Genomic DNA, 27718 nt, shown 5'->3' on the forward strand with positions numbered 1-27718 from the left:
TTTCATTTTTCGTTACACTTAAAGGGTTCAATCTGGCACTCTATGTTTTTAAACTCATTTTAAGGCTGTATTCGCCTTATCAGCTTATCTGTAAATGTATAACTTGTGAAACGCCGTGAAATCTATGACGTCAGTATATATGGTGTTACTTGAAATTGGCTAATGATTCATCTCTTAGTTTTCGTAACTTCTTATAGCCGATTGGGCAATCATAGTACAGTAGTTCGTAATCGTTTATTGCTGCAAATCGACAACAAAGACGACAGAAGACAAACTGACTAAACACAAGCAGAAAACATGGTCTGGCATTTTTAAATGCGAAGCATTTTTTTGCGTCCTGCAAGCACTTTGATTGATTGATATATGAGGTTTAACGTCCCAAAACCACCATATGATTATGAGAGACGCCGTAGTGGAGGGCTCCGGAAATTTCGACCACCTGGGGTTCTTTATCGTGAACCCAAATCTGAGCACACGGGCCTACAACATTTCCGCCTCCATCGGAAATGCAGCCACCGCAGCCGGGATTCGAACCCGCGACGTGCGGGTCAGCAGCCGAGTACCTTAGCCACTAGACCACCGCGGCGGGGCGTGCAAGCACTTTTGGCGTCTATCTGCGTATCTATCTATATAACTGCCAACGCCAGCGTGCTGTCATGATCACGCCGTTAACTTGGGGTACACCAAAATCAGTATGGGAGGGTAAGATGGTTCGACGAATACGACGCGTGGTCATGACATGAATAATGTCGCAATCCCGTCGCGTACGTCATCAAACACTTTTCAAAAACGGTGGCACATACCGAGGGCGAGTTTGTGCCACTGGTATGTGGCTATATGCCACAGGTGATGGACATTTTATATCTACCTAGGAACAGCGAGAACACGTACGGGTAATCTTAACGCTAGCGTTAAGAAAAAATCTGTCATAAGCAACGTCGACCGGACGAATGCAAAGAATAAATGTCAGTGTCCCAGCAGGAATCGAATCTTAGCATTCTGCGTGGCAATCACGTATTCTACCGCACTGCCACGCCAGGTCTCGGAACTCTACCTTTCGAATAGACCCTAATGTTCGCGAAACGTCAATTCTGGTTGCAGCGCTGGCTATCGAATTTTATAAACTTTACACGTGTACTCGATACAGCCCTCACGTCAGGTTAACGTCAATTTTAGTTAGCCACCATCTGCTAAGGTTTATCTTCCCGCACACACCAAGGAAACACCAGCGCTTCATATCAGCTTACCGCTTCTGGTGTTGCTAACATCGATGTTGCTGTTGGCATCGTTACGCTACTGCAAACAACTGCCATAATATGAAACATATGCGGCTCTTTAACGTATGTGTGTGCGGGTTTTATTTATATATTGAGCGCCATTTGATAACGTCTAACATCTTCGCATAACGTATTCGCATAAGATCAATTCCCAACATACGTGAGATCTGTCCAAGTATTTTTTTTTAGTTTTTCATCTTTGTCCTGGCATTCGCACTTCACGTTCGCCGCGCTCTTTAAGCTATTAGGTTCGAGTTCACATGCAAAAAAATGAAATTTTGTGTCACTCCGTTGAAATATGATCCCCATTTTTTTAGAATTTGTTTTTTTTTTAACATGAAAGTGTTTTATGCCGGGGTCCACTACGGCTCTGATGATGTACTTCCGCCACGAAAGTGACGTTGAAAATATACGAAAGCCCGTTGCGGTGGTCTAGTGGCTAAGGTGCTCGGCTGCTGACCCGCAGGTCGCGGGATCAAATCCCAGCTGCGGTGGCTGCATTTCCGATGGAGGCAGAAATGTTGTAGGCCCGTGTGCTCAGATTTGGGTGCACGTTAAAGAACCCCAGGTGGTCGAAATTTCTGGAGCCCTCCACTACGGCGTCTCTCATAGTCATATGGTGGTTTTGGGGCGTTGAATTCCACATATCAATCAATCAAAATATACAAAAAAATTGCGAAGAAAAACTAGAAAGCAAACTTTTCTTGCGTGGAATCGAACCGGCAATCTTTCGATTATTAGCTAACGGCGCTACCCACTACGCCATAAAGCGTACGTTGCCGCAATGCGAAAAGCAAGCCATTTATACACTCCATACACCGTTTGGCAGTCCTCAGGGCTTCGAAACTTTAGTGCGTTTTTGTTATCAGTAGTGAGATGGCGCGACGGGCCCCCGCGCGCATCGGTAAACCCTATCGCCTCCAGAAAGCACCGCCTCCCCGAAGAATGGTCTCTCCTGGGCGCGCGCTTTTCTGACTCGTAGTTCGGGAGAGGACGAAGGTCACTTCGCACGCTGCCACGGCCGCATTTACGAAAGGAGTGCGCCAATGACACACGACGCCGGAATAATGGTGACAGTTGTTCGCGCTTCTCCTGTGTATACTTGCGCGCTCGTTTCGAGGAGTTTTCTTTGTCTTTGAAAAGCACGCTTTAGGTGTCGAACTGGGACAGTTGTTAGTCTGCGCCTGTCCTGTGTACGCTGATTTCGTGCGTGCTTTCTGCTTGAAGTGTGCGCGGCAAAGTTCAAGGTGCTTGCCATTCTTAACGTGACTTTGCAATTAGTTACTGTTCGTGAAACAATGCACGATAAATACTCAGCTACCTCTGTAAAGACACGTTTTATTTTAATTTTATACCGTTTTCTATATGGGGGATCAGCCACGTTGGTCCCCCTGTATAGGATTTTTTTTTTTTTGCAAATTGCAGCGCTATCTGACAAACACTTATAATGCGCGAGACCACGCATTCATGAAGGATTGGACATGCTTATAAGCTGCAGAATTGCCATTAATTTATTTCGAAGTGTACTTCAATGGAACCTACAAAGAGGTAGTTCTATAAATTCTCAAATTGCAACAAACATATGTGCTGCTACTTACCATCGCATGCGCTTTTAATTGCAATAGTGCATTGCCAGTGAAGCGAGTACTGGAGTGAAGCATTTTTCATTGCACGAGGAGTCTATTTTATCAAGACATCGTCCACTTGTTTTAGCTGCATGACTAAATTGAATATTTTAGCATCCAGAACGGAAATTTCCTCGTTACATGACTAAACAAAAAAATGGAGGTCCTCAGAAAACAGCTACATTCTACAAGTAGTAACTTCGCAGTACCTTTCTTCATTCGTTTCCGGTTATGTAAAATCACCAGAAACGACCTCTTCCACTCTGCCGTGTTAACGGGTAGTGCAAGCATGCGATGACCCTCAGAAGATCATTACCGGGCATGTAGCTGAAATGTACTTTCGGCGTGCACCTGCGCCTCGAAGTTTCTGAGTGTGATGGCGTTCAATTCTCGCTGCACGCTATGAGCACGTCTTAATAGAGACGAAAGCGAGGAGCTATTTATTAAACGTGCTCGTTACAAGTTTCCCTACGTTCTACGCCCTAAAAAGTTTTCCGGAGGAACTGCGTAGTTACCCCGAAAAGGGCTCTTCGCTACTTCAAAAGACGAAATGTGCACAAAGGATTGCACACGGCACGCAAATGAGGGGCACTTCCGCCCCACTTTTTCATAAGCAGGGTATCTTAACATTTCAAAATATCTTTATTAAAAAGCTGGCGACAGTCATTTACAATCAAATCAAAATCAAAACAAACGTGCAGCTTTAGAAAAACCACCTATTACAGTGAGAGTATTCGGACCAACTACGGAAGACAAAAGCTGGCACAGCTTAAAACTTCGTTTTTAAACTCAAACAGCATGACCCTCAGCATATGCTACGGACGTCGGCCATCAGCAATTTAAAAAAAAAGTATACATGATTATGTACTGACGCTTCAAGCATGATACGTCTATTTTTTTCTTTCCATTTTATATATAAACTTTGCGCATCTCATGCACATCACCGTGATGCACGTGTCCTAATTTTTTCCCGCCACGCATAATTCTGTTCACTTATTCGCAAACTTTCACTTGTTTCATTGGGGTTCATAGCAGTGTTTTTTATTTTTAAATTTTTTGTCTGTAGAGTGTTTTTACGAGTGTTCAGCCATTTCTTCTTCCCGCTCTTTTCTTTTGCTTTTTCGCTGTATATCAACACTTATTATACCGTTCTACTGTATTTAATTTGTGTATTTATGCTTTAAGGTGATGTAATTATTGTATGCTAACAGTGTATTGCATTTATGTATTCATACTTTACATATTTATGTTCTACATATATGTATACGTAAATACTGAGCGTTGTGCCCCGCCGCGGTGGTCTAGTGGCTAAGGTACTCGGCTGCTGACCCGCAGGTCGCGGATTCGATTCCCGGCTGCGGCGGCTGCATTTCCGATGGAGGCGGAAATGTTGTAGGCCCGTGTGCTCAGATTTGGGTGCACGTTAAAGAACCCCAGGTGGTCTAAATTTCCGGAGCCCTCCACTACGGCGTCTCTCATAATCATAAGGTGGTTTTGGGACGTTAAACCCCACAAATCAATCAATACTGAGCGTTGTGCATTATTGTGGCCAGGACTCTGTCAGGTAGGTGCTCTGTCAGGCATTCAGTTTCCCTTTCATCACCCCTTCCCATACAACCAGCCCCGCCGCGGGGGTCTAGTGGCTATAAGGTATACTGACCCGCAGGTCGCGGGATCGAATCCCGGCTGCGGCGGCTGCATTTCCGATGGAGATGAAAATGTTGTAGGCCCGTTGTGCTCAGATTCGGGTGCACGTTAAAGAACCCCAAGTGGTCGAAATTTCTGGAGCCCTCCGCTACGGCGTCTCTCATAATCATATTGATACAGAACAGCCGCCGCAGCCTTGTTGCATGAACGAGGAAAACGATGACGGTTGCTGGTTGTTGATGAACTGGCGCCATCTTGTTTGCTGAGCTCTGTGCATCGCATATAGTTTAATAAATAAATTACTCGTAACATTATTGGCGAAGGTGAAAATGTTCCTGGTCAAAAACCGGATCCTTTATCGCCGTAACCTCGATCCATATGGACTTGGCTTACTCCCCGTCATACCAGCACATCTTCGTGCGACTGTCCTCGACCAACTTCATGACGCTTTTTTGGCGTGCCACTTGGGCGTTTGTCGCACATACGACAGTGTACGTCGTCGTTTCTTTCGGCCTGGTCTTGCCCGCTCTGTTCTATGCTACGTCGCCGCTTGTGAGACCTGCCAGCGCCGCAAAAATCCATCTTCCCTACCAGCTGGATTCCTTCAGCCGATTGACATTCCCACAGAACATTTTTTTCGAGTTAACCTCGACCTTCTTGGCCCATTCCCGATGTCCAGCTCAGGCAGCAAATGGATTTCTGTCGCCACTGACTATGCGACACGGTACGCTATCACACGAGCACTTCCGACGAGCTGCGCAACCGATGTGGTGAACTTTCTGGTATACGATATTATTTTAGTACACGGAGCTCCACGCCAACTCCTCACTGACCGGGGCCGGACCTTACTGTCAGCTGTCATTGACGAAATCCTGCGCTCTTGCTCTGCCAAGCACAAGTTTGCCGCTTCGTACCATCCGCAAACAAACGGTCTTGAGGAGCGTCTCAACCGGACCATAGCTGACATGCTTTCTAAATATGTAGCGGCCGACCACCAGGACTGGGACGTTCATTTGCCATTTGTGACGATCACATATAATTGGTCACGTTACGACACTGCCGGTTATTCGCCATACTATCTTCCATACGGCCGAGATCCCGCCCTACCATTTGACACCTTGCTGCCTTCGGTCACTGAATATGATGGTGAAGCCATCGCGTGAGCCGACCACGCATGCCAACTCGCCCGCAGCCATCTGCAGGCCTCACAGGAGCATCAAAGACAGCTCTACGATTCCCATCATCGAAACATGCACTTTTCACCGAGTTCCCTTGTCCTTTTCTTGTCCCCCACTCGGCGTGTAGGTCTTTCTCAAAAACTGCTGTCACGCTACACTAGACCATATCGCGTCGTTCTTCAAATGACCGGCGTTACATATGCGATCGTTCCAGCCAATACAGCGTCATCATCGTCAGCTTCGAGGGACATCGTGCACATAGCTCGACTCAAGCCTTATCACCCTCCTTCCACAGCATGCAAGTAGCTCAAGCACCGAGACGGTGCTTCTACCGCCGGGGGGTTATGATACAGAACAGCCGCCGTAGCTTTGCTGCATGAAAGAGAAAGACGATGACGGTGGCTGGTTGTTGATGAACTAACGCCATTTTGTTCGCCGAGCTCTGTGCATCGCATAAAGTTTAATAAGTAAACTACTCGTATCAATATGGTGGTTTTGGGACGTTAAACCCCACATATCAATCAATCAATCCCATTCAACCACTTGATAAATGAATTTTGTATGTTTTCGCTTATGGATAAACCTCAAACTTCAAACTTTCCTCCAGGTGGAGTAAAGCGCCCGTTTTTGGAGTAACTGCAGACATGTTCGCGGCGTGTGCAAACGACCCATCGGTGCCTACACAAGGCTGTTTCCTGTCACGTGGTGCCGTTTCGTGGTGTGGTGCAGTGTCTCGCATACTGCATGACTGCCAATTTTGCGAAATTTATTTCCTGAGTGTGTTGCTTGCACATCTATTGTACATCTAATCAAATACTACAGCACTTGGAGAGGCTGGTTAAATCAACCGAAACCGGAATTTTATTTTACCCAAAATAACTGTTGCCCCTTTGAGGAGTAACCCCGAGAGCACGGATACACCTTCGCAGTTACTCCCAAATTGGTGCAATGTATGTGACAGGTTAGTCACTCCTCTAAAAGAGGAATCTAGATATCCATTTTCCTCCTCTACTTCTTGAAGTGTAGAATGGTGGTCACAAAGCGTGAACAAACGTGCTGACGCCGCAATCGCGTTGAGAATCGGTCCCATATGAATGTCGCCTCGTTGCCCGCCGATACGCTCTGGCGGTGCGTGTGAATGTGGAATGATAAAAGGAGGTGACTTGGAACTCGAGCACGGTGTATTCAGGGTGAACGCTTGCAAATTATGCGCGGCACTTTGCCGAGTCGGGCTTTTTTTTTTCAAGATTAGGTCTTTCTTCGCCCTTATCTGACCGATGATAGCGATCGAGTCCGAAGGCAGTACGTAATGTAATAATATTATCTAGGCTTTTACGTACAAAAACCATTATATTATTATGAGAGACGCCGCGTAGTGGGAGGCTCCTGAAATTTCTTCCATTCGGTGTTCTTTAACGTGCACTGACACTGCACAGAACACGGGCTTCTATCGTTTCGCCTCCATCGGAATTCGACGATCGCGACCGGAATCGAACTCGTGGCTTTCAGGCCAGCAGCCGAGCACACTATCGGCTGATTCCCCGAGGCGTACAAATGCAGTGCAGTCTCCCAGAGCGTCTGCCTAAAGGGACTTCATTTGCCATATAGTCAGCTGCACACTATCATCTCTCTTCACTGGCTAATGTGGCCTTTCGTTAGCTAAATTATGAATCATGTCTATATACTGGGGCTGGCAAATGTCGACTAAATATTACAAGATGGATGTTTTCTGCTGAAACATCATTTTTTAGGAGCGAAGCTCCGTAGGGTTGAACAATGTCCGCTGTACGTCGGCGTGATACGGTTGGCACATACCCACTCGAGCGGGTATGTGCCACAGGGGATGCGAGATGGTGGTACATGGAGTGTTCACTAGATGGGCGTACAGACGGACGCATGGACGGACGGACAGACAGTCTAGCAGATGGAAGGACGGATAGATGGACGCGCGGACGGACGGACGGGTGAACGGACGGACGCACAGATGGTCGCGCGGACAGACGGAAGCAAGAATGAACGCACGGACAGGCTGAAGGCCACTTCGCCGTACTCATCATCATTCACTCTGTGGATATGCTGTGATTTTTTTTTTGCAGTTGTGTTCGAGTACTCTAAATGTCAGAGCAGGCGTCGCATAGGGGAGTTATACAACAGATCAGTAACAGTTGCATTGCGTATATTGAAGCAGGCCTATTTCATGCTAAGAAGCCCACATTCAGTTAAAGCAAATATATATATATATATATATATATATATATATATATATATATATATATGGTTCTTCCAATGGGCCATACGTACTTGAGAAGAGACACGACATAGCGGTTGTCCCACGTTTAAATATTCATATATATCCAATAAAGTGACTGGGAGGATAGCCGCCGTGGTAGCTCAATGGTGGAGCATCGAATGCGTTATTCAAAGGTCGCAGGTTCAGTTTCTGCTCACGGCAAGTTATCTTTTCACCCACTCTTCTTTATTCACGTTTACGTTACGATTCGGTCTAATAAGTTCCCCTACTTTCCTTGGCATTATTGTCTGTTAGATCTCATTGTATATATCAGTGCTGCGCGGATCATTGAATTTCATCTGTTTTTTTTTTTTTACCAATCCAGTAGCCTTCTATGAGTAGGACAAAAAAAAAGTTTAGATAAAGCCGATTCGCTCAAGCGCAGCAGTGGTGCGCCGTATACATTTAGTTCAATTTTTTCTGTTCTTACTGTACAGAGTCGTACAACCAGAAAAAACTGGTAGCATTTGTATTTAGGACACAACTGGGACCAGTTAGTTCCCAACTGAGACCAGTTGAGTTGCAAGTGGTACCAGTGTCTAACTGGAACCAGTTGCAACTGGAATCATCTGGGGGCCACTTAGTTCCCAATTGGGACCAGCTGATACCAGTTAATACCACTTAAAATCAGTAGGATTCCCAGTTACACATTTTCACCGGGGAAAGCAAAAGACTACAAAAACAAAGATTATTCAATCTCGTTGCAGTGAGTCAGTGTTGGAGCCTTGTTTGTTATTTCTCTCTTCCTACTCCCAGAGAAGACGAGGCGAGGCCAGCCCATTTAGTGCATCACGGGTGTTGCGCTGCTACGTTCGGAGACGCTAAGGTGCTTCCCACGCACGGCGACCGCATTTCGACAGGGACTAAAAGCAAAAAAAAAAAACACCCGTGCACTTTGATTTCAAGAAATCCCGAGTGGTCAAAATGAATCCGCAGTTCCCCCACCGTGGCGAGCCCCATAATCAAATCACAGTTTCAAAATAGACGAGGAGCGAACGCAACTTGCTACGCGAAACGTTAGAGACACTAGACAGTAGACCTTTTTCCGAAGAGAAGATACTTGGCTCATGGCTCTACGCGTCGCTGGCCAGCAAAGCGACGCGGGCATTTCTAAGTTTTCTAAAGACGACCGGACTACGCGACCGCTTATAAGCGTGCAATGGACAAGGTCACATCTACACACACGTTGCCCTTCACTTCTCTCTCTCTTCTCCTTAATCCCCTCACCCCTTCCCCCAGTGCAGGATAGCAAACCGGACGTGCGTCTGGTTGACCTCACTGCCTTTCATTTCTTCCCTTCCTCCTCCTCAAAACCCCAGAATTTAATTTTTGTTTTGTTTATATTCCAATGTGCAGAGCCGGGTACCGTGGTGGTGCGTCGCTTCCAGCCTCGCGTGGCCACGGTTGTGCGCGAGAAGGCTGGCGAGCAGTGCGACGAAGGCCCAAGCGAGGACGATGCCGACGCGCAGGCCGGCGACCGCCGCAACGGCAAGAACCGCGGAGCACTGGGCGACGCCCGGCCGCTGCCGCCTGTCGACACGCTGGAGGCCTGCGACAAAGCCGCAAACAGGTCGGCCAATCTATCCTCATCCCGTGGTGGTGACAGTGCGCCCGTGTTCCCTCGCCTAACACCGCGGAACCCGAATCAATCGCATATATACCGCGTTGACCCACGGACCTTTATTTGGTCGGAGCCCTTTCCCCTCTCCGACAACGACTGAACCGATGGTGTGCCTCCTCTGCATATATCTGATGCTTCCGCTGGATTAACGAAGGGGTCTGTTCAAACCAAGTTTCTGTGTCCGCTTACCTTTGTATTTTAATGTAACCTATCATCGGGGTCGTATAGTGTACAAGGCAAGCATTGTATTAACAAAAAGGAAGCATATGAAACGGCCCATAAATTCATTAAGGCATGTCTAGAGCAATATCCTCTTCTTCGTTTCAGTCATCACCCTTCGTTAATTGACCTATTCGGCGGTCTGCAGGTGCGTCGAACCATACTTTCACAGACCTGATTTAAGGCGAACTAAATGTATTGCTATCTTGTTTTTCTCGCAATAAAAGGGTCTATATTATTCTGATCGCTTACATGTTCCAATATTGCTGTATTTTCTGTAGCAGAATGCTCGCCTTGTGAACAAGCCAATAAAGAAACGCCTTGACTAGTCCGAAGCGTTATCACAACGCCTCAGCAGGTATAAGAAGGGAGAAAAATAAACAAACGACACTTTAAAGCTTTGCCGTGCAGTGTTTGTCAGGTTCAATGCGCATCGAAGACCGCACGTCAAGCCTCAAGCATCTGCTGCTGAAGCCCAAAACTTTTCTGAAACGTCTGATATCGCCTACTTCTCCAAATATTTATACGAAACAATATATACCTTTTTAGTATGTTTCTTTTTTTCCTGGTCAACATGTTTTTCATCTATAATGCAGCTTGACATGGCCGGCAGTGCCTCAGAGCAAAATTAAATGGTATGTTGGTTTCTAGAAAAAAAAAACGAAAGAAAAAAAGTGTTTTATATGCAGATTATAAGTATTAGGTATATTTATGGTTACATTTTTTCTTTTTTTTTTGGCACAGATGTCGGTTCACGAATCATGAACGATGATGTGACATGGTATACAAAAATCGGTTATCGACGAATGCCTTTTCTAAGCGCTTTGATTTAAGAATTTCAGAACATTATTTAAAAGACTATTGCGAAGTATCCATCTCGAAAATAGACGAGGAAGCTCGCGTGCCTTCTTTAAAACGTATCTCGCGGCTTGAGAAGTTGAGGGGTCATGTCTACATTGGGTCATGTTTAGCTCAACAGTAAGTTATGTTGGGCCAGTCAGTGCATTGATCATTACTTGAAAGACGTAGCGCAAGGTTGCAATTGGGGGGGAAAAGGGCGGGGGGTTCTTCCTGTCTCTTGTTTTTTTCTCGGTTGTAATCTTGCGCCCCGTCTTCCAAGTAATGTTTTGCTCAGTGTGTGACGCAGTGAATTCCTTCAAATCTATCTGCTGTGGTGTTTGACATTCTTCACGTAATCAGTTGTTTTTGACATGCAGCTTCCCATTGAACGCTAAGTATGCGTTAACCATTTTGTCTCCATTGATAGTGTCGAGGAAAAGGGGGGAGGGGGGTATGATACACAATTAAAGCTGCGTTTCTTTTATTAAATGTAATTTAGTTGCGAAATTTTTGTTCTTTAGCGAATAGACGGGTTTGTTGAGGAGTTTAGGGGTGTCTTTTTCAAACGCCGATTGGTCCTAGTGAAGCTATTCGCTTCTCGCCTTCTTTCCTTCTTCTCTGATCTATTAGGTTGCGAGACCTGTCGACGCACCTCCAGCACGGCGACGTTCCGTTAGATATGCTTCAAAAAACACTTCAGTACGCAGCCTGCGTCCTTGAAGCCGTTTGTCAAGATGAAACAAGGTAAGAGCTGGGCATCCTCGAGCCGGCGGTGAAGTGAAACTTTGGATGCCCTTCTTCTTTATATTTCCCTTACTTTCTCGTTTTATTCTTCGGCGTGTTCGTATTTTTAATATTTGAATATTAAAACAAATGCCTCACTTTGTTTTTCGCGCTCCACCAAATAATTGTGGAACGGCAGTTATGTGCGCGTTTAGGCACATCTGTTCCTAAAAGAAAGACTATAACTGAGCTTTTGCTTCTAAATGGCTGAAACGCAATTAAATCGCCTACTAGTTTCGCTTGATGTAAGTGACTTGGTCTAACATGCTTAGCGCATGGCAACCGCAACGCCAGTAATGCATTGCATTTGTGACCGGGCTTCACCTGCACAGCCAGTTTCTGTTTTCGTTCTTTCTTTGCATTGTTTCGTTGTCTCCGTTTGCGTGTGCAGTCTGTCTGCAGTCTTCAAAACGTGCCGTGTTTATCTGAGCTTCTCTCTGTAAGGGTGCGCTGAGGTGCATGGGTGGCCGGTTCTCTTCTATCCTGTCTTCTCTCTATCCCCTTCTCTTTCTGCTATGTGTTTCGCTCCCCAGGAGGCAGACGCCGATTCCACCCCAGCCACCACCTTCGCTTCTCGAAACGACGTTACCACAATCCGGGGTGGCGACGCCTATGTCAATGCGTCCCGACGAGAAGAAAATTCCTGCCACCGATGTTCTCCCGGCAGACAGCGTCCCGCGGCAGCCGGGGGTTGAACAGCGGCGAAGGGCCCTCATAAACGCCAACTCAAAGTTCAACAGGTTAAACTTGACGTGCAACCCCCCCTCCCCTAACCCTTTCTCCAAGCAACCCCTACGCCCGCTAAAGCGGAATGACCGGCAGACCTCCTCTCTGCTCGCTTGTGGCATCGGCAAAAGTTGTGATTGGCGGTAAACACAACACTCCTCACGTTCAAATTTTTCACGGACCTGCCGCAGAGCAGCTTTCGCGCGGTCCCGTACGTACATCCTATAAAGCTGCTGCTTTAGCAGGCTTTGCAAAGCACCTCAAGCACCTTTTTCGCCACTGCCACGAGCGACGTGCTAAACCGTTTTACTAAACATCTGCTAAACAAAAGTAAACGCGAGATGTCATGGTGTGTCCAGAGCTGAAGACGAGATTCAGAGCTAATACTTCTTTCTTCTGAATCGACGTAATCATGTGTCAGAAAATGTCTGAAGCTGATCTGGTGAACAGTTTGCGCGTTGTACAGTTAAAGCTACTTATTTTTCTTTTTTTTTTTTTTGCTTCAGGAATCAATTTGCGCTCAAGGTATGCACGACCTACTTAATTTTCTTATTCCATTCTTTTATTTTGTATAGGATGTCTACGTTCTAGTTACATCGAAGGTTTATTAGGTGTGACAAGGGAATTGCTTACGAAGCTAAATCTAGCGTTTTTGGATGATTAACTGGCCTTTAATAAATACCTAAAAGAAAGCTACACTACTGCTAATGACTGTGTTGTTACGGGCTCTTGCACACGCCATGATCTCTCAAGCACTTAATAAACTAAACTAAAAAGTACTTCTAATCGCTGCCTGCATACGAATAGCTGGCTGCTTTGTCTCTGTTCCTTACATTTTCAATTTAAGTTGCTTACAGTGTGTCTTGCGTGTGTATGCTCTTTTGTTGTATTTCTGTTCATTCAATGGCGTATCTCGTGAAGAGTTGTTGATGGTCATCCCAGCAACTCTTATTGTGCTTTGTGCTGTGATGTGTACCCAAACCAAGGGGCTCTATAAATTAAACTTGTCTTGGTTTCTTGGCCCTGGTTTCTGGTCACTTAAGTTTTTAAAAAGAAAAGAAACACCTTTAATGCGCACTTAAAAACTAGCTAAATATGGGGCTACTTGGTTTGGGACTTTACTGAGAGATGCCCGACAGCATGCGAGAAGTGCGTGAACATCAAGTGTCATTTGAGAGTGTTCGTCCATATGTGTGCACGCATGTACGCTTGTCTGTCACGTATGTTCTTGCGTAGGCTTTATGTTTTTGCCTTTGCCTTGTATCAGCCAACACCACTCTTTTAAGTGTTTTTTTTGCGCCATGGTGGTCGCCTTTTCCCACGTATATTAGTCAAGTTCTGCCGCCTGCACATGTTCTACCTTGTTGGTTAATTGTAGGCGTGCTGTTAGATTTTACAAATAATTATGGCTGCTTTAGCCCCGCACTGAAGAACTCAAAAGTCGATCAAGCTAGAACGCAATGAGATTTACAGGAGCCAGATAACGGCGTAAAGTCGGAAGGAGTGATAATGCTTAGCTCCATGCTTATATGGCGGAGCGTAATTTCTAGCATCATGCTTTCACAGCGTACAATTTAATGCTAACTGGCCTCGATTTGAACCAACTCCCCGTTCTCACTATTTGTTATATAACTGTTTAAATGCCTAACGTGTCTCCGACATACAGTTTCAATTAAAAAAAAAAGAGCTTTTGACTTTTTTGGTAATGCTGACATTTCATGTGTATGACTCTTGAAAAGACATGTCATTTCTCTTGAAAGATCCTTATACTCTCGTGGTAGAGTCGCAAGACCCAAAAGAGAGTTAACGTGTCTCTCCAAAGGAAGTCATATACGTGGCAAGTCAGCACTGACAAAAGATATTAGCAGAAACTCTTTTATTTTTCTTAGAGCGCGGGGTATTCCCCATTTTTCACCCATACAAACAAGAAACATTACTTTTCTCAATTTTCTCCTTCCGAAATTATGTAACTCACAATCAGGACAATTTTTGTTGTTGTTTTTGGAGGTCCAGTAACGTGGATTTCCCACTTTTTATTACATTTCTTGTTGTCGGGCATATCGTTTTTTTTACTAGTAAGGACACCATTTCCTAGTTTGTGTTTTAAGTCGGCGCACGTAAACGTACACCTTGCATAAGCTTGAAGGAGTGGTACGCTCGCTATTCATGCCATGGCAGAGAATCTTTTCGTCGATGGGCCTCGGTTTCCGGCAATACAAGAGTTGAGAAACTGCATCGTTGATTTATCAGGGAAGGTTAACAAACTTTAGCCCGTGTTTCTTCTTTTTTTATATATAACTTGTGTCATTAGGAACTCCCACATCTCCCGCAGTGTCTTCTGGTGCATGCGAAATGAGGCATTTCTTTTTATAACTGTGACGCACCGTATTCGTCCTTGCTCTTGCACTCCCAGAGATACCTAGGTTATAAAAAATTTATCTACATTAAAGCTAGGACATATTTATTATTCGCTTTCAGCCACGTAAGCGGGCACTTTTTCAAACAGCCCTCTAGTTTGAAGGAATAGATTGCGATAAAGTATTGTTTATAATATATTCCAGGAGAATGATGTGTGCATGTTATTGTGTGCATATTATTGCACTAATTCTCGCCGGAATCACACTGAAGCTTCTCATAGAGTCGTCTTTCGTATGCACTGCATTGTATTGAGGCGTGAAATTCAGCAGTAGTTATATTATGTACATAGTGAATAATCTTTCATGCCGTAGTATCCAGCAAAGTTTCGTCCCGTCGTTCATTAAAAACTCTGTTTGCCTTTAACGCACAGTCTTCAGGTGCTAATTAGGAACATTGGTAATCCTCTCGCTTTAATTTGCTTTATGCTGCGTATTTATTATGAAATTGCAACGAAAAGATTCTCTTCTCATGCGTGAAATGCTCCTGCTTTGCCGGCCATAGCTGCTTTATTGTTCACAATCCCATTAAAACCTTCGTTCCTCTAAATTAAAACGGTTGCTAACACTGATGGATTTGTCACATGTGTTAAAATGGAACCCTTAAACTGAGCACTTCGGTGAAAAAAAAAGGCGCACATAAATCTTACGAGCCTTATTAGTCACTAACAGTGCTTCCTTCTTCGAATAAATCATGCTCAATTATTTGGCCATCAGGCACAGAAGCAAATAACCTACCATTTTTATTGATCGAAGATGAATATTTAAGGTGTAGTTTGTTACTCAGTGCACAGCTGTCCGCATTAAACTACGTACAGCGCGTCACTGAGTCGTAGACCGCAATCGCGTCGCGCACAAAGCAACCTCGCGATACATAAATGTTAGTGGTTTTAATCTAACGTGATTTAGGAGCGGTGGCACGGGGGATCTTTGTGAGAACTGGTACCCGAAAAATAAATTTGTGAAAGCAAAAGACTGGAGCATGTGGTTTGATCGATATTGCATTCTAGCAGCGCTAAACAACGAGTAGCACACGATTCGTATGCTGTTCATTTCTTAGCGCTACGGCAGTCTAAAAATAAATTTGTTACTTTTACTGAAATGACAAAAGATTACTACTAAATTTTATGTATCTTCAAGGTCATTTCCCGTTATACATTCTTAATGCACATTTTGTCACCCATCCAAAAGCGCGACCGCGGCTTGAATCAGGTCCGAAAACTCGAGCAAGTCGTGTGCATTGCTTTCATGGCAACCTAAATTGTAGAAGAAATGAATATACAGCAGCATTTAGACATTTATTATACACTGTAACAGAAGATGATCGTAGTAATTGAAATTGCAGTCACCGACCAATTCTTGGAACGAAAGTGGCATTTGGTACGCCGTACAAGTATTTCACATTCACGAGATGCAGATTAATTTATCCCGTTAGTTGTTACCAAGTGATCAAGTAGTATTAGCAAAGTGAGGTGTTGGGCTAGTTGTTTTTTCATGACTGAGAAAACGTGCGCTGCAATCGCTGTGGAAAACGAAGTTAGGGAGGAGACAAAAAATAAGTGCACAGTACAAGCGCCAACTATCGACTGAAGTTTATTGAAAGAACTTGGAAGAATGAAGGCTTCCCGGAAAGAGAACAGCCGATTCACGAAAAGGGTCTACGTATCTATAGTCGTATACGTATCTGAAGCACTTAACCACGTTGGATTTTTGAAACTTCTAGTGTAGTGTCCTGTCCCCCACCGCCAGGAACAAATCTGAGAGTATGGGGGCCAAGCATGATCCTTTGCATATGCCGTCGATTTGATTGCATACCTTGATATTGTATTCTACGCATAACGAGCCTAAATAGAGTTTGAGAAGTTTCATAAAGTTCGCTATACTTATCCCGGGTTGGTTTTGAAATCGAATGGTTTCAAATTCACCGATACACTCTTCAACAGCCGGAGAGCCCCCTTTCGTGGGATGTTACAGTGGAGATCCTTCACATCTACGGAAAAAATGGATGTACGTGACGTTGTCTCAAGGAATTCTGCAACACTGTCTGAGTTTTTAATGAGAAAAATATTGTTAATGTCAAGAATTTTCAGGAACTTTTGCAAGAAACATGCCAAGGTGTTCTGCCAGGTAGAGCGTCCTTCCACAATAAGCCTAAACAGGTTTCCTTTTTTGTGTCTTGACTGCGAAAAACGGCCTTAGGATGTCTCTGTCACTCTTATTAAAGCTCTTTGCTAGTTTTTACGAGTCCAATTTCGGGGCAGAGGCTTCTGCTAGCAAAAAGCCTTAAAATGAGTGATATAGACACCCTAAGGCTACACGCGAAATTTGGGGAGCCTTTCACATATCAGACAAAGAAAGCGTATGCGTCAGTTCCAGCTCCACTGCACTAACCCCCACGGAAATCGAATTCATCAGAAGCCAGAAACAACATTTTAATCAGCATACTCGGATAAGCACTTTGAAGCAGCACCACATCTGGTAATCGTAAGCACCCCACGTGTTTGCATCTGAAGACTGAGGGAGCAAAATTGCCGAGCCCCACCCTTTTTGTAAATCGACTATTCTTTTTCCGGGAAGCCTTCATTCTTCCAAGTTCTTTCAATAAACTTCAGTCGATAGTTTGCGCTTGTGCTGTCCACTTATTTTTTGTCTCCTCCCTAACTTCGTTTTCCGCAGCAATCGTAGCGCAATTTTTCTCAGTCGATCAAGTAGTGACCGTTTGTGTATTCAAGTGTAATTCTTGTTCATCGTACTTACGGACAGAAAGCGTTTACACAAGCGAAAATGTCAGGCTGGTAAACCGCATCAGTGGGTCGCCAAATGTGACGTGCGCCATGGTGGAGAACATTATGCGAAAACATGCCGCGTAAGTATAGGCTCGCCTAGTTGTTTTAGCAGATGCCATGGCACTAGAGTGCAACATGCTGCCTGTAGCTGCCTGGACTGGGAAAGGCTGCTTAAAAAGACAGGGTGTGCAAACGCGGACACAAGAGAGACACCACAAACGGCGTTAAAGTGTGCGTTGCACACAATAACCTCGGCTCTCTGCCACTTCAAGTGACAGGCTGCGCCAGACTCGGAGAAAGCGTTCTGTATCTGCCCCGATAAAAGGCACGCGCAGCAAGGAATAAAAAAACCAATTGTCACCGACATTTTCCTGGCTTAGTGAAATCTATTGACATTTTTGTTTCAGGCTGTAAGGTGTCGTCCCGCGTCACCCTTGTTTTGCAGTGCGAGAAAACAATGAGCACAGCTGAAAGTAACTCATTTGAAGTGGCGCAATACATCTCCCATGATTTGAAACCAATAACAGATTTATCTGGTGTAATGCCAGCCAAGGTGTTACGTTCGGTTTTGCATCATGTTCGTGGTCACTTGTCTAATTAATTAACGAACGACTGCGTGAGAATGAGCTTGCTCCAGAAACACTCGCGCTCACTGTGTCGGCGATTGGTGTGGAATTGACGCCATATTTACCCCTACGTCGTGTGAATAGGTGTAGCTTGTACGGCTATCCATATGCTTCGTTCTACGGATTGGCTAGTGGCTGCAATTACGATGTTTTATTTGAATACAACGAGCACCGAACGCGCCAACTTTGATAGGGCATTTGCCCACATAGTGGGGGGACGCATGTAATTGTCCGGTCACACATGAGTGCTGACCGCAGCTCCACAATCATGTGGCAAATCCATCGTAAACATAATAACTCAAACTCTCCCCGTTTACTCATTAAAAAAAGGGGAAAAATCATAAACACAGGTGTGGCATCGCGGTTTCTTCGCTTGTGTTCCAGTTCTAGGTGTTCTCTGATTTTCTTCCTCTTCCGAAGTGAATTCCATAGGCTGCGGAACATAGTGATGACCGTCGACGTGGCAACAATCGGTGTCTCCCTTCCTTTCCTTTCCTCACCTTGACTGCTCACCTCGAGAAGTTCTGATTTCATTTTCGTACACTCCTGTCGATATGAGCACGTTGGACCTGCCTGTGTTGGTGCTGCCGCCGTCATTCCAGCATATGCAAAATACTACTGAAGAGGAGCAAAAACTACTTAAAAAAAGACTGCAGTGCAGCTCGTTTACGTGAACGATCGAGACCTACATCGCATACCAAGAGCTGACAAGACCGAAATTCTGCGAAAAGTAGGAAGTATACTTTAAAAATTACTAAACCATGAGCAACTGCAACTAATAGCTTAGAGCATAAAAATGTCACATTGGTATTTCTAAATTCGAAATTGTAGCTTTAATCTCTTCGTTATAATTTTAAGAATATAAGTTTCAGTATGGTTTGTTATTCTTTGCATACAATGAATGGGATCAAAATAAGATATGCAGACAAAGTTCTCAAAGTCTACATCTGCAATGGCAATTTCGTTATAGGTTGAGGTATACAATTTTAGGAGCATATCCGCGACTATTTCATACTGCAGTTCCGTTATTCTTTAGCCTTGTAGTTGAAATCTGTTGTTAACTATTGACAGAAGTAATTGCTCGCCGAGATATTTTGTGAAAGAACGCCAATTACTTTATGAGGTTTTATTTTAGGTAATGCTGCAGCTTCATATCTAGAACATTGTGGGCTTGGTCATCTGCTCGCCCAGTAAGCTTTTTTTGCGATAGCAATTATATGGACAGTCTGGGCTGGTTTTTGCCCCGTCGCCGCCACCGTCATTCACGTATATATATATATATATATATATATATATATATACTGGGAAGGATGCGCTAGCCTCTTTTTTGCAAAGCGAACATCGCCTTTCTAGCTGGGCTCGTCTGCGCGCGTGCTTATCTCGCCAGCGAAAAGTGAGGGGGAGAGGAGGGGCGGGGGGCTTACGGTTGCCGCGCTATCGCAGCAACGATCAGCGCGTGCCAACGGAATGCGGTCTCAACCCGAAAAAACGGTGCCAATAGTCTACCTGGAGCGGCCGTGTTCGGATCTAAATGAGTTGACTGCCAGACTCACTTCGTATATCAATGCCGTCACTACGCACGAGCTTTGTTGTGGTCATCTACTGTGGCCGCGCCGCAGAAACCTTGGTTACTTAGCAAGCGCGCGTGTTTACTACAATTACTATTGCTCCTACAAATTTGAGCCTTGCTTCGTAAAACGTTCCAATATGTTGCTATCGCATTCATTGCTTCACCCTTTTGCCAAACTTTTGTCTTTTTTTTTTCTTAATGGCACGCATTCTCAGTTTCTGTCGATTATCTATATGACAAACTTCTCAGAAGTCAGCTCAGTGCGTCAGTCATTTGCTAGGAAACAATCGACAGATAGCGTCATATTAACCGCCCAACGAAAAAAAAATATCTTGCAGTGCCGGTGCCACTAGTGTCATCGCATCTTCTTTCTTCGTTTCTACAGCAGCCAATAAAAATAGAGCATTTATCGTGAGAGCAACTGTTTATTATAATATAAATTACCGTGGAAAACATGCCGCACTGTAAAAAAAAATTGTAATACCGTCACGGCAAGCTTCAAACTATGGTCTGCCAAAAACAGTGAAGCTCCAGTTCCGACTCATTCAGACTAATCTATTTTCATGGAGCGTGTACTAACAATGCATTTAAGTTCTTAAGTAAAAAAATAACTCGCTGTATTCCTGTGATTACGACGAATATTGGTAGTGAACCGAATTGTTGGTGAAGAGAAACGAAAATTCTCATTATAAATTTTAATAACTGCCTCTAGGACTAGGCTTTCCTTTTTGGCTCACTGTTGATAAACAGTTGTATGGCGTGACAGTATGCGAAAGCGCAGTTATGAGAGTTATGCAGTTGCAGTTAGGCATAGGTAGCACCTTTGTACGCCACTCAACGCTAATCGCCAAAGGGCACAAAGCAAAGGTCGTCGCAAATGTAACTTGCCCTGAGGTAGCCCAGTGACATATGACAGCGTCTTTCTATCCACCCCACCAATTAGCCTTTTCTGCACTCAAAAAAAAAATTCTGTGTGAGCACATTTCATCGATTCCGCAGTGCTGGCGCCCATTGTGAAATGAACTTCTTGGCGCGTAACCGCCTTTTGCTCGTTTTGTTTGAAATTTGAAAATTAACAGGATTTCTCTTCAGCTTCACACCGCCATTTATCCTATGAACCCCACTTCTGTAAAGGAACGGTGGTTCATTACCTTTTTTTTTCACACCACTTTCATCAGCTTGTATTCGAACCTTGTGTCCATATTATCTTTGAGAAATTCAGGTGGAGTGTAACACTGACGAAAAATGTTTTGTTTGATAGCTCAAGGTTATGAACAGAAATTATTTTGTTTAAGTGGGGGGGGGGGGACGTGTATTTTAACACAGACACGACAAGTGAACGTATGACTACGACCTTATCTTAATCTAAGAGCTTTACACAATACTTGGCTCAAATTTGGCCAGAACCAGGAACAGAGAGAATCATATGCAAGCCTACCCTGTTTTCTAATAGGTTTTCTAACACAGTGCAAGCAGATTTCACTCAAATTATGCACAACATTGGCTCTTTCGCGACAGGGATGATGAACATTTGTTTTAGCACCCATAAAGCCTATAAACAGGCCTCGCTAAGATTATTAATGATTACTTGCTTGTTTACCCAAATGTATGCGTTTTGGAACTAAACAGAGCCTTCCTCTTTGTTTCTTCGATAATCGCGATGAGAAAAGCATGGAGGAAACAGATCTGCTTTTCAGCAGCGTGAAAATGAATGCAGTGCTGGAATAACGGCTTGAAAATGGCGTCACCAGGGTCACCTGCTGTACATGTTTTCTTCTTCTTTTTTCACACGTCTGCTTCCTTTTCACATCAATGATCGGTGTGTCCTTAGAACCTTGTACTGCACAAAACTCTATGCACGTTTCATCCTTTCATGCACCTGCATTGAGTCCGTCTGAGGTCCTCGATATGGTGTCACATCGTTTCAACTTCTGCACAGATGTACGTAAACTATGTACGTCTGACTTTGTTTTTTGTAGTTACCTGTATGTCACACACGTGCTGGTTTCGAATATCACGGTGTGTTGTTGTTTTTTGTTTTGTTTCTGATTGTCTCCTTTATTATTGCACCAGTACAACCCTCAGATACTGTGCATACGGGGCCCGTTTTCGCATGGTCTGCATCCAGCAGCTTATGGTCTCTCTGTGTGCACTGAGAGTGATCCTACAAGTATCAAACTATGCGTGGATAACTTAATCGAAACTCTTAAGCATAGGCACTTTGGCTTTTGAAACAAAAAGCTTAAGGTTCGTTGGCCTCACAGAAACTATAGAGGCAACACCGCATATTGTGTGCATGAACAATGCTTCGGCTCTTCTGCTCGCAAGCTATAGACGCACTTAACCTCGCAGTTAGTAGTGATCAGAGGCTTTTGTACAAACACGTGTGCTTGCACTGTTTACCGTCGAGCGGTGCCTCGTTTCCTCTCTAGTTGTGCCCAGTGTCTTATGTTTCGATTTTTTTCCCAGTCTCAGCATTACCCTATGTGTAACTGCAGTTGCCTGTTGCTTGCAAGATGAAAGCTTACACTGCCTTGTTTCTTTTCGTCGCTACAGCGGATCGTTTTCCAAAGGTGCTCAGTCATTTTTTCGGTACGCATATATTATTTATTGAATTTCTAGATGTTGTGTCCAAGCCGTATTCAGAAACGGTCGCGCGGTTTTGCTGTTCCGAGTGACAATGAATTGGTGTAGCGTCATTTTCGCGTCATTAAAAAATAACTGAAAATGAGTCATTGCAGAGAGTGCACGTTTTTGTGTTTATTCGTTATGTATGTGCACAGTTTGTTCACATTGCTTGCACTTCTGAGAACAGCAGTTTTAAGACCACGGGAGCTGTGAATTGAACTGAACGTTCTTTTCCGCCTAAGCTCGCAGCCTGAAATGGAGCAGCATGTCAAGCTGACTGCATCTCGAAGTTGCCGGCAACAGCTTTTACAGCTAATCCGCGTGATCTGTAAACTCTTTTTCCTCGGTACAACAATAAAGCGCTTCATCCTAAAGACATTTGTCGGCTACACGGTCGAAAATTGGAGAACGTGTTTAATGTTCCCACTGTCGTACGCTCAGACCAGACTTCAATAAACTATAAATATACAGGTTTCAGCTAACGATTGAGCGTAGTTTCGGAACAGCTTGTGCGCATAAAGGACAACACGTAAAACTACATAGCATGACAGGTGGCTTCTGTCCTGTCCTAAGTCTTCTTGTGCCAGTTATTTAAAGAACAACTACTACCAACTGGAGCCAGGAACAATGCTTACTTAACTCTGTTCAAAACGGAATGTAGAGGGAAAAAATAGCATGGTGAATATATTTTTCATCATTGAAGTATCTGACCCCAGCAGTTTATCGTGTCGTAAAGGATGATGTGCATTGAGTGTAGTAATTGTGTTTTATCATCATGCTTCTGAAGTGATAACACTTCAGGAAAACGCATCTCAGCTATTACCAGTCTTCTTTAATGAAACCGCATTTTGTGCGTTCACTATGCAAACTGTTTTGCTGGACTGATGTCCGGTCCTACCCACATTTTTGTTTCGTACACTACTCGCTTCACTTCCTTTTTGTGTTTGTTTTTGAGAAAAAAAATGTAAGTACGAAAATATTTTGCCATCATTTACTCTAATACTCTCTCTTAGGCCTTCAGAACGAGTCTGTCGTGCCTTGTAACACCGATTGACGTGAATAAGTGAATAAGTTTCCAGAATAAACTAGAGTTTTTTAGCTCATTCAAGATTTCACTCACTGGCACAATTACGCAGAAATGTGTTAACAATGGCGTTTTAGCGATTTATGGTCCAAACGTTCACATGTTTGATGTCTTCATTTGCTAGTAAATAGTGCCTAAATTGGCTTTGAAAGCCGACCAAAACATTCCCTTTCCCGCTCTCTAAATAAACGTTAGTGCACCCGGCTAAAGCATTGACCTTCATTCATACATCAGCAGCGTGGCTTTATGCTTTGCTCTTTCTGAGAATGTGCATGCATGAAACCTTACTAAAGCTCGCAGGAACTGAAATGAAGTCATGCATTTGAAGATATATATATATATATATATATATATATATATATATATATATATATATATATATATATATATATATATATATATATATATATATATATATATATATATATATATATATATATATGGCTACGACGAGAGTACTAAGACTTAATTGGTATTAAATTTATGTTTCACACGTCTGTCATATTCTCAAAATAACTGCACGTTGCACGTTCCACAGGATCCATTCAGCTTCATAGAGAGAAAATGCAGGGTATCCTCTGCACATGTGCAGTGAGCATGTGGTCATCATGTTTTGACTTCCAAAGGATTGAAAGATCGATATTTCAGAGTATAATTGTGAAAGCATGAAAAAAACATTTTTTAAAAAGTTTTTTTTTTATCTTTTAGTTTTGGAGAACGGCAGATTCATTTGAACGCGATAATTTGTAATTTGTTGTATAGGTATATATGAGGTGCCGAAATGACAAGTTTTTTTAAAGGTGGGGGGGGGGGGGGGGTAAGTGTATTTTTTCGCGTTTTGACTAGCTAATCAAATGTTGTACATGTTGTAGCACAATTTCACGAGCAGCGCGTGTGCGGCGCTCGGTGTCCCTGTGTACTTGATAGCGGTTGAAGTTGAGAGAGAAGACTTGAACTTCTCAACTTGAACTTGAGAGAGAAGAAGAAAAGTTTTGCTTTCATACCAGCCCATATACTAACCGACTGAATTGAAAACAAACCAACAAACAAGCAAGCAAGTGGCGCCCTTGAATGTGCCCTGCATGCGAAATATACGTTACTTCATCTGCTGTCGCGCAGCCAGAATTTACAAACTTATCTCGTAATAAGGAACACAACAATGGGTGGTTTTGAAATATTCGTTTCACCTAAACGACACCAGCAAGGCTTCGCACTCAGGGCCACAGTTTAGCCTGCTCATGCTATCCGCCAAAACTTGGGGCCCTATTCACTGAGGTTTGCTACTAAGCATGAACGATGCATGTGTAACTAAGCGTTTTGATCGGGTTATTTGCACTTTCCTGGAACACTTCAGACATTCGCACTTTATATATCATATTAGGTTTGTATTATTATTTTTTTTCTGAAACGGCGAGTTTTGTGTTGAATGGCGCATAGATGTGCATGGCAGTTTGATTTTTTTCCCAGTCGGTGTATCAAGATTTCTTAGTACTTACTGGCTAAATTTTTCCCAACGGGAAGCATACGTTGGTTCCTGCATCGCGCCTATTCTAATTAACTTGTGCTCCGAAAAAATAGGTTGTCACTTTTTCTACATAACTGTATATAAGCAATGTTGCTACGTAGATAATCCCGTGTTCAAGAACTACGCACCCGAAAAGCTTTATCTTTCAATGTTTGTAATGCTCTTCACCTTTTTGAACAATGCTTGAAGAAGAATGCATTACTTCATGTAGAGAAGGGAGAGAGGGATTGGCCGGGAGAGCATGCCTCTAGCCCGCTATTCCTCATTGGTCTAAAGGCGAAATGGAGAAACAGAGAGGGATGGTGAGAGATGACTATGAATTAGTTAATGTGGGCACGTTGTATTGTGCGCTGACGCTCTATACGCGTAAGACCCTTCACATCACAGCACATGATCCAGAGACGAAAATCTAATCCTGTGTCGCCCAGACTGTTCAATTGGCACTAAACCTCTAAAGATAGCATACTTTCGGTCAGAAAAGAAATACATTGTGATTCTTAAGCATCAAACCTTGCTTCACAGCTGGTCATCCAGCTGTGTACCGGTTTTACATATGCACATGAAGAAGACGAGCTGCTTTCGATCATCCCAAACTCTTTAATACAGTAGTTTTAAAGGACGGTTAAGGAAGAGTAGTTTTGAACAGCGTTTTGAAACAACAGTTTTCAACAGCAGTTTCACTTCATCGATTGAGCTCTTTCATAAGGAATCCAACTAACTGAAATGCAAGTTTGCATGCCTCACGCACAACCAGTTTCAGATTTTTTGGAAGATAGATCGAATTCGTCTGCTATTTTGATATCATTTGACTTTTGCTCATTTGAGAGTCAAAAGTGATGACTGCGTACTCACTCATTTTGCTCAGAACATATACACAACTCTCAGCACATATTTGTGCGCTAATCGTGTAACGAGCTTTCCTTCAAAGTAGATCTTCGTTTGTCATTTTGATGACTAGTAGGCGTCAGTCACTGATTACTGCACTCGCGTAGCACTGCTAAGTAGGGGCGCAGCCAGGCTTTTATTTCGGGGTGTCTGACTCTCTATTTGGGTATCCCTGTGGGTGCTTGTATGTGTATATGTGCATACAAACTGAAAATATTTGGTGGCGGAAATCTAACCCCCTTTCTGGCTACGCCTACGCTGCCGATTACTATATGCACTATGTGCAACACGCGCCACGTCCTTGTCCTCATAATAGCGTCACTTCGAGTGCAAGCGCAGGGTGGTTGAAAACGACTTGGCGGCCTGCAGGAAGATGCTGGACGAGGAGGATGACCTGTCAGAAGTGCAACCGGATGCGGTGCCCAATGAAGTGCGAGAATGGTTGGCGTCCACCTTCACGCGTCAAGCGGCAACGCAGAGGAAGCGGTCGGAGGACAAGCCACGGTTTCGTTCTGTGGCCAACGCAATCCGGGCAGGCATTATGGTTGAGAAGTGAGCACCTTTCATTATTCACCGTTCCTCGATGTCGCGAAATGCCACTACACGCGTTAGCCTGGTGAACGTTAGCGGCATGAATCAGGGTAGTTTTTTTCTCTCGTTATTTTCGTTACTGCAGCCCCTAACATATTATTACCTGAGTTCATGTTCATGCATAACTCATGATTCCAATTAAGAGACGGTACGGTTGTAATACTTGATCCAGTGGATGCACGTAGAAAAGCTTACTAATGTCGTTTTGTCAACCGAGTGGACTGTTTGCGCTCCATCTCCTTTCCGGCAGAGAGTACACGTGCCACGCCCGAACATTAAAGTCGCTTCGTTTTCAGTAGTAGCCAATACGTGCCGATCGTCTGTCTGTTGTGTACCGGCAGGCCAGTGCGAAAAAAAATGAAAGAAATAAAAGGCGAGAACTTGTTCTCGCTTTTCTTGTCATACTGTGTTCTCGACCTATTTGTCAAGGTTTCTTTTCTGATACTGAGGAGCCCGATGCTCCATTGATATTATACTTCAAAACCATTTTGCTGATATGTCAGTATTTCGGTCTCAAAACCAGGCATTTATTGTCTTTATATTTCTGTAAAAGTCACAATAAAGTTAATAATCTGTGCCAGTACTGGTGGTTTTCGTAGTCTGACTAAGACTTCCTGACACAGAAATCTCTAGTCATCAGTGGTGGATTCAGGGGGGGGGGGGGGGGCAGTAGAGGCAATTGCCTTGTCCTTGAAGCCTGCGTCAGCACTCCGCCCCCCCCCCTTCCTTCTTCAGTGCTTCTCATCCACCTCCTATCACCAATTATGACAATTGAGTCGGACCACTGTGAGCACAGATTAAAATTATTTATGGTATGACGAGGTTTTGGTGCTACTAAAAACAAAATCCAGGACCAGGCGCTCCTCCGGAGTTACTTCAAGCGACCGTCCCCCTAAAATGAGTCGCTGGATCCGCCCCTGCTAGTCGCCCAACATTCTTTTATTAGCAAAACTCTGCGATCACTCTTCGATTTGCATGAAGTGCCTATCGTGCCCACAATTAACGTGGTTGTTTCGTGCTGTCAATATTTGAGAAAGCCATAGTTATAAGCCCATTCAGTTGGTCCAAGGGTTGCACCCACCAAAATATCGAGTCTTTTCCGCCTAAATGCTACCTCACACAGAACATGATGTAGCAAACGAGACCAGTGGTAAAAGGTTTTTGTCATTTTAGAAGAGAGTGCTGGTAGACATCGTGTTCTTTATTTTTATCTGTTTAGAATTTACCGACGGCTGTCAAGCTCAACGCTCCTGCAAATTCCTAATCACCTTGCAGCTTTACTCAAGGTGAGTCAATATCTTTGTTTGTTTCGGAAAGTATCTATCTTTCTCGTTTCTCGTCTGATGAACAAGTGATCTCAAACAAGAAATTAGGCACACTATACTGCAGGTTAACATTGTGAA

The 27718-nt window shown here is 43.9% G+C and overlaps 1 protein-coding gene across 6 annotated transcripts in view; it reads left to right on the plus strand.

Moving 5' to 3' along the window:
- The window catches only part of LOC119176070 (dual specificity calcium/calmodulin-dependent 3',5'-cyclic nucleotide phosphodiesterase 1A), a 637362-nt gene that overhangs the window by 561519 nt on the left and 48125 nt on the right, over positions 1 to 27718 (plus strand). For 3 of the 6 annotated variants that reach the window (XM_075876718.1, XM_075876720.1, XM_075876719.1), the window contains 6 exons: positions 9374 to 9587; positions 11328 to 11441; positions 12014 to 12220; positions 22159 to 22194; positions 26094 to 26276; positions 27535 to 27601. In XM_075876718.1, coding sequence (XP_075732833.1) covers positions 9374 to 9587; positions 11328 to 11441; positions 12014 to 12220; positions 22159 to 22194; positions 26094 to 26276; positions 27535 to 27601 — 821 coding nt within the window. The remainder of the gene's footprint in view (positions 1 to 9373; positions 9588 to 11327; positions 11442 to 12013; positions 12221 to 22158; positions 22195 to 26093; positions 26277 to 27534; positions 27602 to 27718) is intronic. The other 3 variants (XM_075876721.1, XM_037427187.2, XM_037427186.2) reach the window with 2 other exon arrangements.

This window comes from Rhipicephalus microplus, chromosome X (assembly GCF_043290135.1).
Source record: "Rhipicephalus microplus isolate Deutch F79 chromosome X, USDA_Rmic, whole genome shotgun sequence".
Taxonomy (NCBI): domain Eukaryota; kingdom Metazoa; phylum Arthropoda; class Arachnida; order Ixodida; family Ixodidae; genus Rhipicephalus; species Rhipicephalus microplus.